At 56.5% G+C, this 16,214-nt stretch overlaps 1 protein-coding gene across 7 annotated transcripts in view; it reads right to left on the minus strand.

Moving 5' to 3' along the window:
• Nucleotides 1–2,602: 2,602 nt before the first annotated feature.
• KIAA0513 (KIAA0513 ortholog) overlaps nucleotides 2,603–16,214 on the minus strand; it is a 71,875-nt gene continuing 58,263 nt past the window's right edge. For 3 of the 7 annotated variants that reach the window (XM_044382352.3, XM_044382353.3, XM_044382354.3), the window contains exons 9-13: nucleotides 14,434–14,511; nucleotides 13,245–13,274; nucleotides 10,190–10,270; nucleotides 9,623–9,717; nucleotides 2,603–8,397 (exon numbers count right to left, since the gene is read on the minus strand). In XM_044382352.3, the coding sequence (XP_044238287.1) occupies nucleotides 8,348–8,397; nucleotides 9,623–9,717; nucleotides 10,190–10,270; nucleotides 13,245–13,274; nucleotides 14,434–14,511 (334 nt within the window). In that variant the 3' untranslated portion in view covers nucleotides 2,603–8,347. Of the gene's footprint in view, nucleotides 8,398–8,851; nucleotides 9,718–10,189; nucleotides 10,271–13,244; nucleotides 13,275–14,433; nucleotides 14,512–16,214 lie in introns of those variants that run through there. The other 4 variants (XM_026494664.4, XM_048223562.2, XM_057314683.1 and 1 more) reach the window with 2 other exon arrangements.

Raw genomic sequence — 16,214 nt, forward strand, 5'->3', positions numbered from 1 at the left:
GGGCAGCGCGGCTCCGCGGCACGACCAGGCCACCGGGGGCCCGCCAAGCACGGCGCGCGCCCGCCAGCCCGTCGCCAAAGCTGCGCGGGACACGCGCTCCGGCCGCCGACGCACGAGCCCCGCAGTTTCCGCACCGCGTCCTTCCAAGACTCCCTCTCAGCGGACGCCCGCCACGCGCAGGAGGCCGCTCCCTGAGCGTCCCCACCCCCTCCTCCTGCCGCGTCCTCGCCTCCTCACCTCCTCCTTCCACGTCCTCACCTCCTCCTCCTTCCACATCCTTGCCTCCTCAGCGTCCTCACCGCCTCCTGTCAGCAGGCACGTGGAGACGGGGCGGGGCGGGAACACGCATGCGCAGTGCAGGGCGGAAGTTGAGGGGTGAGGGCTCGGCTGCCCCCTGCCGGCGCTCGGGGGCAGTGAGGGACGCCCAGCCACAGTTCCGCGGCCACGGGCGGGCCTGCGGAATCCCCCAAGTGTTGAAATTCAAACCGAACGGAGCCAAATATCCCAGGCTTTATCCAAATTTAGTTAAGGGACGGTTAATTGGAAACCCTATAGAACGAAATGAATGCAGCTACGAACTTTACAACGTACACCAAAATTCACTGAGAACTATCCACCAATAAATGTCAAATGCAAATCTATAGCAATTCTAGAATAAATACAGAAGATGATCTACTACATGACCTTGGGTTTGGTGATGAGTGTTAACACAAAACACCGAAAGACTAGCCACACACAGACGCAAATCGGTAACGTGTACTTTATAAAATTAAGCCTTCTACTCCGTGGAAGGCCTTGTCTGGGGAACCAGAAGACAAGCCACAGACTGGGAGAAAATACTTGCAAAACCCCTAACGACAAAGGATTCGTATTCAAAATGCACACAAAACTCTCGAAACTCCACAATTCGAAGACAACCCACCCCATCGAAAACGGGTACAGGTCTGAACAGACAGCTGAGAAGACAGAGGGTCAACCACAATACTGACATAGGCTCTCCATCACGTATCACGGAATCACAGATTCGAGCAAGGATGAGCTAGCAGGCATCCCCTTCAGAGCTGCTGAATGGCCAAACGATGACATTGACGGGATTCGCTGGAGGGTGAGGCACAGGGACGCTTCTATTAAAATACAAATCAGCCGAATAAATTAGAGGATCTAGTTGGCTTCCTTAAGCAACTCGTATCTTTGGCAGAGCAACCCCTCCAGAAAACAGAGGGGTGTTCCCTTGACGCTTCCATAAAGTCAGAGGGAGAAAGGTTACAACCCACAGAGAAACACCATTTGAAAGCCTCACTGTTTGGACTTTATATTTAGTCTTGTGAATCTTGAATCAGACACTTTAAATTTATTCCTATAAAGTTTAGACAGAAAAGCCTGGGTTTTTTTTCTGTCTTTCATAGGTGGGAGCCCTGAAGACACAGCTCCCTGGTTTATTTCGTGGGGATAATGAAGGCAAGAGCGACAGTGAGCAGCAGTCTGTGCTTTGTGTATACCACGTTTGGTTCTCCCAGGACCACCTAGGATAGGTGGTATGTTCCTTCCCATTTTATAGATGTAGACACCAAGGCTCCAGGAACGATTTGGCTGCTGGTAGGGACATGGAATGGAACCTGGCCTCTTTCCGGGGGCTACCCCACCCTGCTCCATGGTCTTCTGGGTCTCTGATGCCCTAAGTGGATCCCTCCCCTCCCACAGAGTTGCCTCCCACCGTTGGCCTGCTGCTGCTGGCAGACTCCCCTGAGCACCATAAGAAGAGCCAGAGATGATAGCCTGGGATATCCACCACCCAGGCCATCCCTCTATGTTCTGCTAAGACGGGGTGGCGTTCTCCAGACTGGGTGGGAGCACTGGGGACATGGAGGTCAGGCCCTCACCCCATCCTGCTCCTGGGCCCCCCTCGGGCTGAGGGCCCTTCCCCCAAGTCCTTCACTGCTCCCCAGATTCACCTCCCTCATCCGTTTAGGCCAGACATTTAGAACATGGCTACTGGCTTCTTATAATCTGAAAAAGAGAAAGCCCAACATTTCACAAAACACGTCTGTCAAACCACACCGGAAAGGATTGATAAAGGCACCCCGCTCCTGTCAGGTAGGAGATGCAATTGGGTTCCACCTACCCCCTACCCCCGGCCCCAAAACACAAGAGGGAGGCAGCTTGGGCTCAGAAGAAGAGCAAGATCAGGATTCCAGCTAGAAGGCGTTGCAGGCGTCCCAGGGGCCCGGGCTGAAGTCCTGTCCACGGGCACCACTCCATCAACACAGACCCCCTGTGCAGACCAGGCCCGGCGGGCCCTCAGAGGGGCGCTCTTCCTCCTCCTCGTGCTCCCACGAGACGCACACGCATCTGCACGAGACCCTCGAGCTCAGCCTAGTTGGGGAAAACATCTATTTGACCCCAGGGGGAAAAACGCTTTCTTCTGAAAACCCCTTCTTGTCATTGAGAATATTGCAAATTCTGAAGAAGTCCTCACCGATATGTGAAAACAAAAACTAAATAGACCAGATTTTTTTTAAAAGATAATTTATTTAAGTTTCCACCTTCTGACAATCTGAGGTGCAATACAGAGACATAGATTTTTTTTCTTCACAGAAAACCATTTTGATTTTAGCACTGTTCTGAGATCTCCCACCTTGAAACTTCCTCAGCCTTAAAATACTGTTTGTAGGATGTCACCTGGTGGGACACAAGATTGCGTTAACAGTCACACCAAGAACACCTGCGTCACGGGACTCTACTTTGGGGCTACTAAAGGCAAGGTCTGGGTGTGGCAATGGCAAGTTCAGGGTCCAAGACCAGCTGGCTGAAGGAGAAAACGCAATGCACACGTGTAAACCATCCACAAAAGCCCCCAAAGAGGCCACAGTTTATAACAAAGGCGGCAGACGGGTCTTGTTCAAACATATTTACATATTTGTAGGGGATCTATGTCTAATGTCTGAATTTCTAGCATTTCCTAACGTTCAAAGGTTTGGCTTGTCTTCTTCAAGGCGCCTTACAGAAGTGACAGCCCCAGGCTCGCTTGAGACCTCTCGGACAGAGGGAGCTAACCCACGCGGTCTCTAGCACAGAAGAGATCGGACCCCACCCCGTCAGAGCTGACATGTGGGGACAGAACCCGCAGTGCCTTCCCGTTTTCACGAGCACACATCCAGGACCAAGGAGGGAACAGATACAGCCTCCCAATTCTAGGACTTACCCACGGGTCAAGGGGGATTTGCCAATAGGCGGTCCATTTTAGCTAAAGTGCAGACCCCTTCAAGCGCAGCTCAGGAGGGCTCCAGGTGGCAGTGGGCTCTGCTCTGACGCTGCCTTGTCAAAGCCTTGGAGTCTGGGGGTTAGGCGAGGATCAGAGTTCTCCCCCAACTTCGGACACCCTGTGGCAGGTGTGTGTGGAAGTGACGGGAAGATGGGCAAACCTAGACCATCCTGATACTCTTCTAGAAATGACAAGTTTATCCCTTTCCATTAGTAACCAAGACCCCTGCATTGAGAACACTGCCCCACTTGAATCCTGGGGATACGTGAGTCCTCTGGGCACAGGCAGGGTGGGATTCCACTCCCGAGCTCTGGTCAACTCAGGGAGCATGGGCCAGCATCCAGGGACCAGAGCACGCCGGCCCCCACAAGACCCTTCTGTCCCTCCCCGAGGAGTAGGAGACTCTCGGGCCCAGGGACAGCAAGGGACACGATGAGGCCCCACCGGGTCTTAGCATCTAGAGTATTTGCTGAAGGCGAACAATCTGAAAATGACTCATTCATTTGCTATCTGGTGAACCAACACACCCCTATTCCCAGCCCCACGACAGAAAGGACGTATGGGACACGTGGCCTGTGTGGCCTTGCCCCAGGTCTGAACATTGCACATTTCTCAATTAGGGGTGCTTCTAGCCGATGCAATTCCCTTTTTGGTGAAACTCATCCCCGAGAGTCATAAGGAACAAATGATTTACAGGGAAGCTAGGGGGAGGCAGCAGAGACGTGAGAGCAAGGGTTCAGAACTACAAGGCTGGGGGACTGGGGGGGGCAGGAGGGACCCCCACCTAGCAGCTGGTCCATGACTGAAGATGGGGAGAGAAGAAAGCAGCCTGAGCTGGCCTGAGCGCTGTACCCCATCTCCTGAGGCTAGGGCTGGGTCTCGCTCCTCCCTGGCCTCCTCCCTCTGGACTACAGACCCTCCCTCCCAAGCTTCCTCACTGTTCTGGGTAAAGCACTGCACCACAACCCCCGCCCCCCGCCCCCCTCCCAGCTGCCAGGTGTCTGCAGTAATCTGGTAATAAAGCTGATCGGACCTCACAGGCCCAATGGATTCGTCCCTAAATAAAAGCCAACCATTAGGCTGCTGGAACGTGCAGGAAGGTCAGGCTTGCAGCTCACGGCCCTGACTAGCGGTCGCAGGCACTGGGGTTAGACAGAGCCTCGCACAAACTCCTTTGTGGTGTGAACACTGTACTTCTCACATCCGGAGTCTGGAATGCCGGGTGCTCTGTGGGACAAGCTCGTCACAAAAAACATTCCATGGGGGAACAAACCTCGAGGCTGGGTCTCCTCTCCGCAGCAGCGAACTCTGCTGTCCAGCTGGGCTTGGAGAAGTAACGGACACTCTGGTTTCAACTCCGGCAGAGGAGCGCAGAGAAAGGTGAGGCATGCGGCGGACTCTTGCCCTGGGCCTCTGTCCACGGGGGTTCACCAGCTAACCTGCCCCCCAGGTGGGCTCCCCAGCTAACCCTAACATCCTGGATTTTAATTTGGGTACAGAACTCAGGAAAGGGGACTCTTTCTTATCCTCCTTTTGGTAACTTAAGAGCTTCTTAGCAAACCCTTCCCCCCTTTTTTTGGCAACAGGAAAATCATAGTTCATTCCATTTTACTGTACAAACAACTCAGAATATCAGAATCCGGTTCTCCCACCTTTGGTTGAGCACACATGCACACAGCAGCTGCAATCCGAGTATCAATGTGCCCCCCACACACAGCTACCAATACTGCTAAAATTAAAACAAAGGCTAAACACATACAAAGCTGCATCTTGGGCGCCCGGGCGGCTCAGTCAGTTGAGCGTCTGACTCTTGATTTTGGCTCAGGTTATGATCTCAGGGTCATGAGATCGAGCCCCAGGTCGGGCTCCACACTGGACATGGGATTCTCTCCCTTCTCCCTCAGCACCGCCCCCACCTCCAAAAGCTGCTTCTCAACATCGTCCTGTTTTCCAAGCAGGGAACTTTTTATTTGAGAGGATGAGCTGTCCTAGCTCATGGTGATTCGCACAGCCCCGAAGGACAGCCAGAGAAAATCTGAATCACCGCTGCTGAAGGGTGAGCCTTCTGAGCTCCCGGCTTCGGACACCCTACCTGCCGGGATGGGAAGCTCTCTTCTAGGATATGACCTGACCCTGCACTGAGCCTACGGTTCCCGAGTTTACAAGAGGGGCTCGCAGGGCTCTCACACCAGTATGTCCCTGTGTGTGCACCAGAGTGAGGCCTCTGCACATGCTGGGATGTCTGAGCATGTCCTGTGTCGGTCTGCTCTGGCTGGGCACCCGAGGGGAGAGACTGTGCCACAGGGACAGAGGAAACCTCAGCAGGGCAGTCTGCCAGCCTTCTTTCTAGGGATGGGACTCCTCTAAGTGACACTGGCCAGAGGCACTGTGAGGTGAAATGCTGCCACCTGGTATCAACCCTCTGGGGAGGGCCCAGGTCTCTGGCACCGTCTGAGCAAGCCAGGCAGCCCAAACCCACTCTTCCCAGCCAGATCCGGAAGCAGCAGCGATGGGAGGGGAGAAAGCCCCAAGCAGGCCTTGCTTCCCAGCCAGATCCGGAAGCAGCAGCGATGGGAGGGGAGAAAGCCCCAAGCAGGCCTTGCTTCCCAGCCAGATCCGGAAGCAGCAGCGATGGGAGGGGAGAAAGCCCCAAGCAGGCCTTGCTTCCCAGCCAGATCTGGAAGCAGCAGCGATGGGAGGGGAGAAAGCCCCAAGCAGGCCTTGCTTCCACCTTCAGCGGCTACTTCAAGAGCCCTACAGGGGGAATCAACATCTCAAGAATATTTTTAAGTTAAAGTGCTTGGAAAAGCCCAAAGAAATCAAAAGGGCATTTCCCTCCAAAAGCAAGGGGGTCCTGCGGGCCCCACCCCAGGGGGAAAGAGCCATGCTCCCCGGCACTCTGGAAAGAGCCTCAGAACCCACTTCACTCCCTCCAGAAATCAGAATCAGACTTCTATACAAAAATCTTATATACACAAGGGTAAGTCTTTTGGGCACCTTACGATACAGTTGTAACGCATTTCAACTAACTACTGAGAAATGACGAATAAAGCCAATGACACCGCAGCTGAAGGGAGAGCCTTGCAGGGGCCTCAGAGAGACCCCTCCCCGCCATGCAGCCCTGATTCTACAGAGGGGGAGGGGAGCAAAAGGGATTCAGAGGTCACAGTTGAGGTTGAGCATTTGAGGAGGGGATGCATTATCTGAACGAGCCATTGGAGGAGGGGCCTATATACCCATTAATTTGACCTTATTTCTCTGAAACGCATTCAGTAGAGACATGCGCTGTCCCTGGGGCCCAACACTGGCCGGGGGTCGGGGGACCTCTGGTCTGTGGGAGCTGCCCCAGCAACATGGCTGTGCTTTGTTTGGTGACATCGCCAGACGGGCCGACCTCTCTCTTTCACACATGCACACGCTGCCATCATAAAAACAGGCTGAGTTTCAGGATCCAGCCTTCGGACACCAGCCCACTCCCATCACACCATGCTTCATTCATGTCGCCTCTCCTGCCCTCACCAAGACGTGCGGCTACAGCTCTGCCGGCGCATGCTTGTCTCTGGAACGTTCCAGGGAGGCACCCCACGAGGGAAGGTGTTCCAGCACTGGCAGGGGGAATGACTACCAGGAACGTTTTTGCCGTGCTCAAGAGGAGACCGTGATGTAATGACCAAGAGGTAAGGAGGTGGAGAGGGAAAACAGGAGGGGAGGACGTGGGGAAAGGAGAGCGCCCCTGGGCCTACTTCTAAGGTCAGTGCCCAAGTGCAAGGGGCTGAGGCAGAGGGAAGCGGACAGAAGGGAAATATTCACACCAGAGGAGCCTCATGCTGGCTGCTTGCTGTCACACGTCAGTCCTCTCGGGGTGGTATGAACCCCGAGAGAAAAGCCAGGGTTCCCAGGCACCAGATGCGGGACAGGAGATATGTGCCAAGTGTGCAGGAAAGCGGTCAGCCGGCGAGGGCCGAGGCGGGCAGAGGCGCCTTCCCAAGGCTGCCGGGGGAGGAGGGCCCCATGCCGCGCGGCCCCTCCGCTAGCGAACCTCACGCAACTACCACCGGAAGCCACCTCTGCCTGGCTTGTCTGTAACACCCACATGGATTTTTCTGTCTTCCCTGAAATACAGAGCAGCAGCGTCTGCTTGTAGAAAGGGTGGCTGTCTTGCAGCTACTGAAGAAACTTCTCTTTTCGGGGCCTCTTTGTGGGGCAGACAGCCCATGCTACCCCCAGGGAGGGAGTGCAGGGCTGTCTCTGCTGCAGAAGGAAGCTGTCAGCTGACCAGGAGTGTTTCACACCGTCTGACACCAACGGAGCTGGTGTGATTGCCAAGCAGCCACGCAGATCCCACGAGGCCTCTAGGGCGCTCACACCCCTCGCTGGGCCTTCTGCGGCCAGGGAAGAAGATCCTCTGCCCCGGGCTCTCTCCCTCCCTAAAATAGGAAGTGTCTCTTTCCTCCTAGCAGTTCCTGTGCCTCCAGTTCCTGTCACACGGTGGGGAGCTGGCACAGAGTCAGCAATTCATGGACGGACCCAGCCCACACAGGGAGGCCCACTGCCCCCTCCGTGAGGCTGTGGCTCAGCAGGAGCCCCAACTGGGGGAGTACCCCTACTCCATCCTGCTGCTGAAGAAGAGGGTCCCAGACGGTCACCCATGTCATTGGCGTGTGCCAGCTCATGATGCCCCCACCTGCACTCCCACGTGCACCCCACCCCCTCTCTCCTGCAGGAGGCTGCAGCAGGCACTGCCCTGAGCCCACGTCGGCCCTGGTGTCCTTCCTCCTCCTCCTGCTCGGTCCTATGTCACGGGCCTGACTCCCAGGAGTAGGGACAGTCACCTTGGTTTTAGCCATGTAACCCCAGGGACCCTTTGGCAGGCAGATGGGGGAGCAGACAAGGCAGAAGGGAGGTGGGGAGATGGGCAACCAGGTTCTTCTAACCGCTAGTTCTAGGGCAGCGTGGAGCGGCTCTGGGTGCTGCCAAGGTCATGCAGGGTCATCAGGTGGGGTGACAGCCAGTCGCTGGCCCAGGAGAGGGGTGCGCACCCTCAGTCCTCCTGGAGGGTGCTCCAGGCGACCTCCCGTGGCCTGCCTACTCAGTGGCCATCTGCTCAATGTGGTCGCTCAGCAGCTTGTATTGCTCTGGAAAAGAAAACAGTGTTAATTCTTGGAAGATAGAGGTCAACACCTACAGGTCCTGCTTTTTTTCATTCGGGCAATAACAAAGCCGGACCACACCAGGAATGGTGGTGTCACCAGTGACACCAAGCCCTAAGCCACTAGCATGCTGCATGCCTGGCTCCCGGAAGTGGGCTCCTTGGAAATGGGATGCATCTTCCTACGGAAAGGACGTGAAACCTGCGGAAGGCACAGCGCTGGTGCACGAACCCTGCCACAGTATAGCCAGGCCTGAGTCCTATGAGCTGCACAGGGCCGCATGGTGGGCAAGGGGACAGCGTTTTTGCCCGGTACTGTGGGGCTGATGACAGCATTCTGCAATTTTCCAGGGGAAGCATCGAGTACTTTCCTGCCTCCTGAGGCCGCAGCTCTGTGGCCCCTTTAATTTGGTGCAGGATGGGGTTTTTTTTAAAAAAGATTTATTTATTTGAGAGAAAATGCGAGTGGTGGTGGTGGTGGTGGGTGGGGAAGGAGCAGAGAGAGAGGGAATCCCAAGCAGACTCCCCGCTGAGCGCAGAGCCTGACATGGGACTCGACCCCCGACCCGGAGATCAAGACCTGAGCTGAGACCAAGAGTCTGACATTAAACTGACTGAGCCGTCCAGGTGCCCCAGAGGGAGGTTTTTGTTTTTTTGTTTTGTTTTGTTTTTGAAAGAACACTGTATCAGTCCAAATGTACGCTTAAGTGGAAGACTTCTTAGGCCACGAGGGTGGGATGACACGTAAAGGCTGACTCTGATAGATTAGGGGCCGGATATGTCACGTATCCTCTTTCGCTAAAGAAGTCAGAGGTTCTGGAGAAACCTCACGGCCCCCATACCTCTCAGGGCAGTGTGGTTCAAGAAACAAAGGCAGGCCATTTAGAAGGAAGGGCAACTCAGGGTCGGAGCTTGGCCATTTTCAAGTTCGGAGTCTGAGCACCCAGTCCCATCTTTACCTTTGGCCCTGTTTGGAAACACTGGGACGGGTAAGCTCCCTGACCCCAGCCTGCAACACCCCACGCTGGCAAATGCCACATAGCAGAAACGGCCTTCCAGATACAATGAGAAGTGTCCCATGCATGTAGGGAGACAGGAATAGAGGAGGGGCAGACGTGCTCTACAGACCAACACCATGTTCCTCATTGAGGCGGCAGCAATCCTGGGGGTGGGGCGGGGCAGAGCACTGGCCGCCGCTGGCCGCCGCTCACCTTCGTCCAGGTTGCCGATGACGGCCTGCTTCTTCAGGAAGTCATTACATAGCTTCTTGTTGAGCCCGAATGCCAGCATGTTGTGAGTGAACGTGCTGCAGGACAAAGACAGCCATGAGCTGGCGCCCTCGCTCTTCCCTGGGGAGGGGAGCTGGGGGTGCCCCCACGCGGCCCTCCTGAAACGGTGAGAAGTGGAAATGAAGGGCGGCTGCCTCGGCCCACCGCTGCTCTCACTGCACCGGGTGTGGGGGTGGGAGGCGCTTGTCAGCAACTGGGAGCCAGGCCAAATGTCGCTAACCGTGGGCTTGTGAGCTGCATGAGACTATGGATGTGTGACACTGTCAGGGCCAGCGGCCCCCCCCCCGCCACACCCCCCAGGTGGGAAGGTCTCCTTCACGGGCCTCTCGTCACGGTCTCTGGGCATCAGTGCCCCCCTCTGCCCTGCTTCCTCCTCCATGACTGGGCATGAGGACAGGCCTTCCGGCAGGAGAGAAACCCAAGCTGGACCCCCCAATCTGCCCCACTTGGTCGGGGCCCCCAGCGTGGGGTCGTCGTCCACGTCCTCACCCCAGCTGCCCGAAGGTGATGTTCTCATTGAACCGCAGACTGTCGTTGCGTTCCTCCTGGGTCATGTGGCACCACTTCTCCCTGTAAGCACAGGTGACAGGAGAGGGCTCCGGAATGCTGCTGCGTCCCCTGCCTCTCGCCCCCCTGCTCTGATCTACAGGGGGCACCCCCGCGTTGCCTCCCTGACACCGAGTGGGGAGCACCTCCCCTGAAGAGCTGTTTGATCTGCTTTTCCACAAAGGCTGCCCAGGGTTCTGACACTCTGCCTGACAGGTCCCAAATACAAACTTCATCACTTCATCCTTCCTGAAATGAGGAGATCCAAACGCTCATACGCTTCCTACCGACCCAGAGATGACGTGTGCTTAGTGGCTCCCCAGAACATTCTCTAGGAGACAAAAACACCAACCCCCGTGTCCCCTCTGAGGCTCAAGGATGGGAGGTCCCGGCGCCACTGGGGAGGCAGAAAGGCCTGCAGAGAGGACCTGGCCCTGCCAGCGTCCCAGGGGAGTGGGAGCTGAGAACCTGTCCGTCCAGGAGGCCCTGAGGCTGCCACTCCATCTGCAGCCCTCATGGGTTCCCCCCAGGGAGCAGGGGAGGCTGGATGTGCTGAGGGCCACGCTGTCCTGTCAGGTGGGGTCTTGGCTCTGCTGCATTTCCCGGCTCCGGCTTCCTCAGAGGCCAGGTTCATGTCCACACCCCTCCCCAGAGCACACAGATGAGACCCCGATCTTCCCGAAGGCCCCCGTGAACCGCACGGTGAAGACAGCACAAAGCCTCTAGCACAAAGTGCAGAAACCCCCAGAGAAAGAAATGCAGTGTGTGTGCGGCTGCCAGGGTGGGACCCTGCAGCCCAGCCGTCCGCTCCCCACGGAGGGACACGAGATGCACACAGGCTCTGGGGTGGGAGGCTATTCTCTGAGCTGTATGAACTCTGCACCCTGATGGACAGCCACCTCCAGGAGCTCGCTGCAGCTGTGGCCTCCCCCTCCCGGGCAGAGGACCCCTGCCTCGAGCGGACAGGGGACTCACCCCGGCCCTGCCATGTCTACCTGAGAAGCGGGCTCCTTGAGGGGGCAGACGCAGATGTGGGGGACACACTCATTTAAGCCCATCGCCCCTTAAAGATTAAGCTCTGGGTGATGAGTCTGACTAAAACAAGGTTAGGAGAGAGAGAAGAGACAGGGAGAGAGGAGGCAGAGTGAGGGAGTGAGGGGTGGGGGCAATGGAGAAGCCAAAGGAAGAGAAAAAGAACCACCATCAAACCTTAACTGCTCCCCACCCACAGGGCCCAGGGCCACTCGTGCTGCTGTGGCTTAGCAGGAGGCCTCAGGAGTGCAGGGGCGTGACAGCCGTGAGGGCAGGTGTCACTCCCAGCTTCCTCATGCCGATGACAGGACGCCCATGAAGATACCCAGAACACGCTTCCAGGCATGACGCTGATCCCATTTTCCTTCCCACCGTCTTTCCCCCAGTGGTTACCCTTAGGCTGTCCAGGCACCTAAAAGCCCATTCCACCATCAGGCCTGCTGTGTCCAGTTGTGCAAGGCCCAAACCCACACCATGTGGGAGTGACCGGCAGCCCTGATGCTCCTGACCTGGATGAGAAGCCGATTCTTAAGGTCTTACCCTTCTTTAGAGGTCCCAGTCTGACCTCTGGAGAAGGAGGTGGAAGGTCGCTAGCCATCAGTGGATTAGGTGCTGCCTCAATCCAACCAATTCCTTAAACCTGAGATCCATACCCAATACCAGTCGAGGTCTAATCCCACAGAGGGCAGGGCGCCTGTCTAAACTGCCACAGTGGGACTCTGGAGGTGAGCAACAGACGCGTTTGGAAATGGAGGCCTTTCTGCCTCTGAGTATCACCAGCTGAGTTCACCAAACAGGAGATACAGTGCTGGAGGCACTGGGTTGCCCAGGGACCCAGAGCCCAGACCCCCACCCCAATCTCCGAGGAACATTTGCCCTTCCTCCGGCTGAGGCCCGGGGCATGTGTGGCTGTCCCCTGGGGGCAGGTCCGTGTGTGGTCAGACCACATCTGCTCTGGGGGACAAGGCCCGTGAGGCCCAGAGGCCGGCACCCCCCTCGTGGGCTTGGCGCCGACCGGCTTGGAGGCGGCCGTGATGCTCCAGCTGTCCTGGGCCTCAGCCACGGTGCTAAGCACCCCTGCCCCTGGGAGGCCACGGTGAGTCATGCTCCCACCCAGAGAGACGTGGGGACGCAGGGGCTTTGTACTAAAGGGGGTGTCCATTATGCCTAAATGCTCCTTTTATAGCCATAATAAGGCTGCATCAGAAACAAGATTTCTCATAAACAATAAGCACTAAAAATATATCACTGATTAAAGGAAGCGTGCTTTGGGAAATGGCCAGCGAAGAAACAATCATTGTATCAGAAACTGTATTTTGAATAGGCAGGCCTTTAGCTACAAAAATATATCACAAAAGATATCTAACAAATACAAAGGTCAAACCATGAGAGTCAGACCCTGCTGTGGGCTCAAAGAAAACAGCCCTGTTCTAGGCCCTTCTCTTCAGGGGACCCCCTCACATACACACACAGGCTCCACACCATGCCATGGCTGGCTGGGAAGGAGGGGGCAGCTGTCCTTTCTCCCTGACCCCCAAGCCTGTCCCAGGGGCGGGGGAGGGTCTGCCAGACCCCTGCGCACCTGTGTGCCTGGCTACAGAGAGGCAGATCCTCTGTGACCAGATTACCAAGCGTGAGTCAAGGCCATGGGTTCGAGGCCTGCTTAGGCCAGTAGAAGGCTGGAGCCACTCAAAAGCGGACTTTGCTGCTCACTCTCTGAACTCATACTGGGCCTTGCAGGGTCTCGAGTGCCCTCTCTGTTCCCTGTTCCGGGTGCTCTGTCCTTGGCGAGCTCCCACCCGCCACCGGCCTGTCCCAGCGCGGGGCTTGCCCCTGGCAGCGGTGCCGTGCTGCCCCTGCGTCTGGGCTCTGCCCCCGCAGCAGCTAGCGCATGGCTCCCGCCCTGAGGTGGCCCTGGCGGGGACCCCCGGCCCTGTAACATGAACAAAGTCACGTGGACACACACCTCTTCTTCTCCTCCTCTCCAGCATCCCCTCTGGAGCGGCAGCAGAAACAGGTAAACAGAGGAACATGTCAAAGTCATGCAAGATATGTGGATGGAAAAAAGAGAACAGCGAGAGAGGAGCGTTATTACAGGCAGAAACAGAGAGACGGAGAGAGACGGGGTACTCGAGACCATTTATCTGCTAGGAGCCCGACAGCTACATAAGCAGCAGGAGGAAACCCCATTCGCCTACAAGCATCTAAGCGCTTCCTTCAGTCTGGTTTCCTGGCAGAGCGCGGGATTCTCTCTCCAGAATCCCTGGGATGGCTACAGCATCTTCCCCTCCATATCCCCCAGGAAATGCAGCCGCAGCAGACTGCAGGCCATCCCGCCCCGTGGAGCTGTAGCTGCCCCCCCTTTCGCAGACGGAAAGACTACACTTCAGGTCCCCCCCAGCGCTAGTGGACTGGCCATACACAGCAGGCACCTGCTGCCTCCTGCCAGGGAGAAAGGCTGAGGGGGTCTCCCCCTGTTAGAGAAGGAGAGGTTCATGATGGGGTGGGTGCCAATAAGGAGACCCAGGACTGGGAGGGCTGCTGCCCTTTCCTGCCCAGCCGCTAGACACAGCGGGCAGCAACCATGGCTCCCTGTGGCCAGAGTGGGAAGGGCCACCAGCCCTCACTGCCGCCCTGTGCTTTGTGTGACGGTTTACAAAGGGGGTCTTCTGATGTGGCAAGGCTAGCGTCAGGGAGGCTAGGAGGGTCTCAGGCTGCAGACCAGAGTAGTAAGCTGAAGGTAGCAATCGCATCTCCCCAGATGTTAGCCCTCTCAAGCTCAGTCTGCGGGGTGTGGCTGGCCCCGTGCCCCAGAGTCCTGTGGTAGTGACTCTTACAGCCATAGACAGAGTGGATCCTTGGGAGTCCTGATGGTTTCATTCTGGGGGAGTTTGCGTTTTGGAGGAGGGTCAGTCCAAGTCATGCCAGAGCCCAGGACAGAAAGCGCTCATGCAAGCTGCGGACCCCCACCCACAAAGCTGTGCGTGCCTGGAGCCCTCCAGGCAGCTCGCCGGGCACCGGGGCCAGAAGGAGCTGAAGAAGGGACGGACACACCGACTCAGCCATCCTTCTGCTCTCCTCTGCAGAAACTGGGAAACAGAGCCAGTCCCCAGTCCTCAGCCCCAAGGCAAGGCGGACCCAGACACTGCTCCTACCTGGTGGTGGGAGACCGCTTTCTCCTCTCATAGTGGACAGCGTCAAAGAAAGCCGCATTCCAGAACCTCAGTGTATGCCTATGAGACAGAGGCGTGGGTCAGTCCTCTCTAGGGAGGGCACGGAGGCAGGTCCTGGCACACCGGAGGGATAAGGGCACACGGTTTCCCACCACATCTGCAGGACTTTCTGACAAGTCACAGAGAGGCAGAGCAGGGAAGAGAAAAAGGACCATGTGCCTTTGTCCCAAACCGAGGCGGTTCCCTGGGCTCCCGGCCAAGGGTCGCTCTCTCCCAGGACGAAGGTACAACACGGAGATGGGGAAATCCCGCATCCATCCAGTCAAAACTGAAGCCACCACCTGCGGGACGTGGATGAAGGGCGCCTTCCACTGGGCCTCCCAGAGGAAGCTGGGCTCTGGGGACACCTACTGCCTGAGAACGGGGTCTAGTAAACGGGAACCCAGAGCAGACAGGCCGCGTGTGGAGACCAAACACGTTCACAGGGACACACAAGCAAGAGACGTTCTTCTTAAAGATCATCCGACTATGCGGGGTGTGTGGGCCAAATCCTGCTGCCTGATTGCGTAAATCAGGGTTTATGGGAGCACAGCTGCCCCCATTCACACTGTCCCTGACAGAAGAGTTGAGTACTTGCCTGGAGAGCCTCACGTTTTTATCACTGGGCCCCTCACAGAGCAGTGTGCAGGTGATAAGACAGCAGCCAAGTCACAGCCCAGGAGGCCCGAGGCAAAGCCCTAGACGGGGGTGACATGGCTGGTAGCTTGTCCTTGCTTCCGCTGAACCTGGCGCAGCTCAGGTGGGGCCTCCATGCAGAGAAAGGCTTCAGGATGGCCCCACCTGGCCTTTCCTGGCCACAGTCCCACACAGCCCTTCTGGTAGCCAAGTTCTCCCAGGGCGCCACTGTGGCCTTCGAGAGAGAGATACGTCTGACACCCTTTGGGCTCCAGGTGCTGGCTCTCTGCACACTTGGGGTGAATACAGCACGGTGACGGAGAGGCTTTGGAGGGACTAAGGCAGCCCTAACAGTCATCCACAGAGCAAGACAGAGGGCAAGGGCTCCCCCAACCGTTGGCCTCTCACTTTACTCATGACCTTCATTCCTAGACGTTCATATAAGATAACTTACTGGGATATAATTCACATACCATAAACTCAGTCTTTTAAAGTACATGATATTAAATGGTTTTTAGTATATTGTGCAACCATGACCATTATCTCCTTCTAGAACATTTTCATCCCCCCATAAAGAAACCCCGTACCCATGAATGGACTGTCCCTCCCCATCCCCTGCTTCTCTCAGCCCCGGGCGACCGCTCAGCTACTGTCTCCAGAGACGAGCCCATCCCAAACGTTTCGCTTAAATGGCATCAACAACCATGTGGTCTTTCGTGTCTGGCTTTTTCACTCCGTAAAATGTTCTCCAGGTTCACCCGTGTCTCAACCGTCAGCGTCTCACTCCCTCCCGTGGCTGAAGAAAACCGTGTGGCAGGGATATATCGCGTTTTACGTACCCACACATCATGTGCCCATGTCCGTGGACATTCAGGTTCTCTCCAGCTTCCGACTATTAGGAGCCTGTATGCATGAGTCTTTGCCTGAGTACCTGTTCTCAGCTCTCTGGAGTAGCTGGCTAGAAGTGGAACTGCCGGGCCACAGGCTAACTCTCCGCTAACATGCTGGGGAACTGCCAGACTATGTTGCACAGCAGCTGCCCCCTTTCCATCCCCACCGGCAGGGTATGAGGGTTCCAGTTTCTCCAC

This window comes from Ursus arctos, unplaced genomic scaffold, assembly GCF_023065955.2.
Source record: "Ursus arctos isolate Adak ecotype North America unplaced genomic scaffold, UrsArc2.0 scaffold_19, whole genome shotgun sequence".
Classification (NCBI taxonomy): Eukaryota; Metazoa; Chordata; class Mammalia; order Carnivora; family Ursidae; genus Ursus; species Ursus arctos.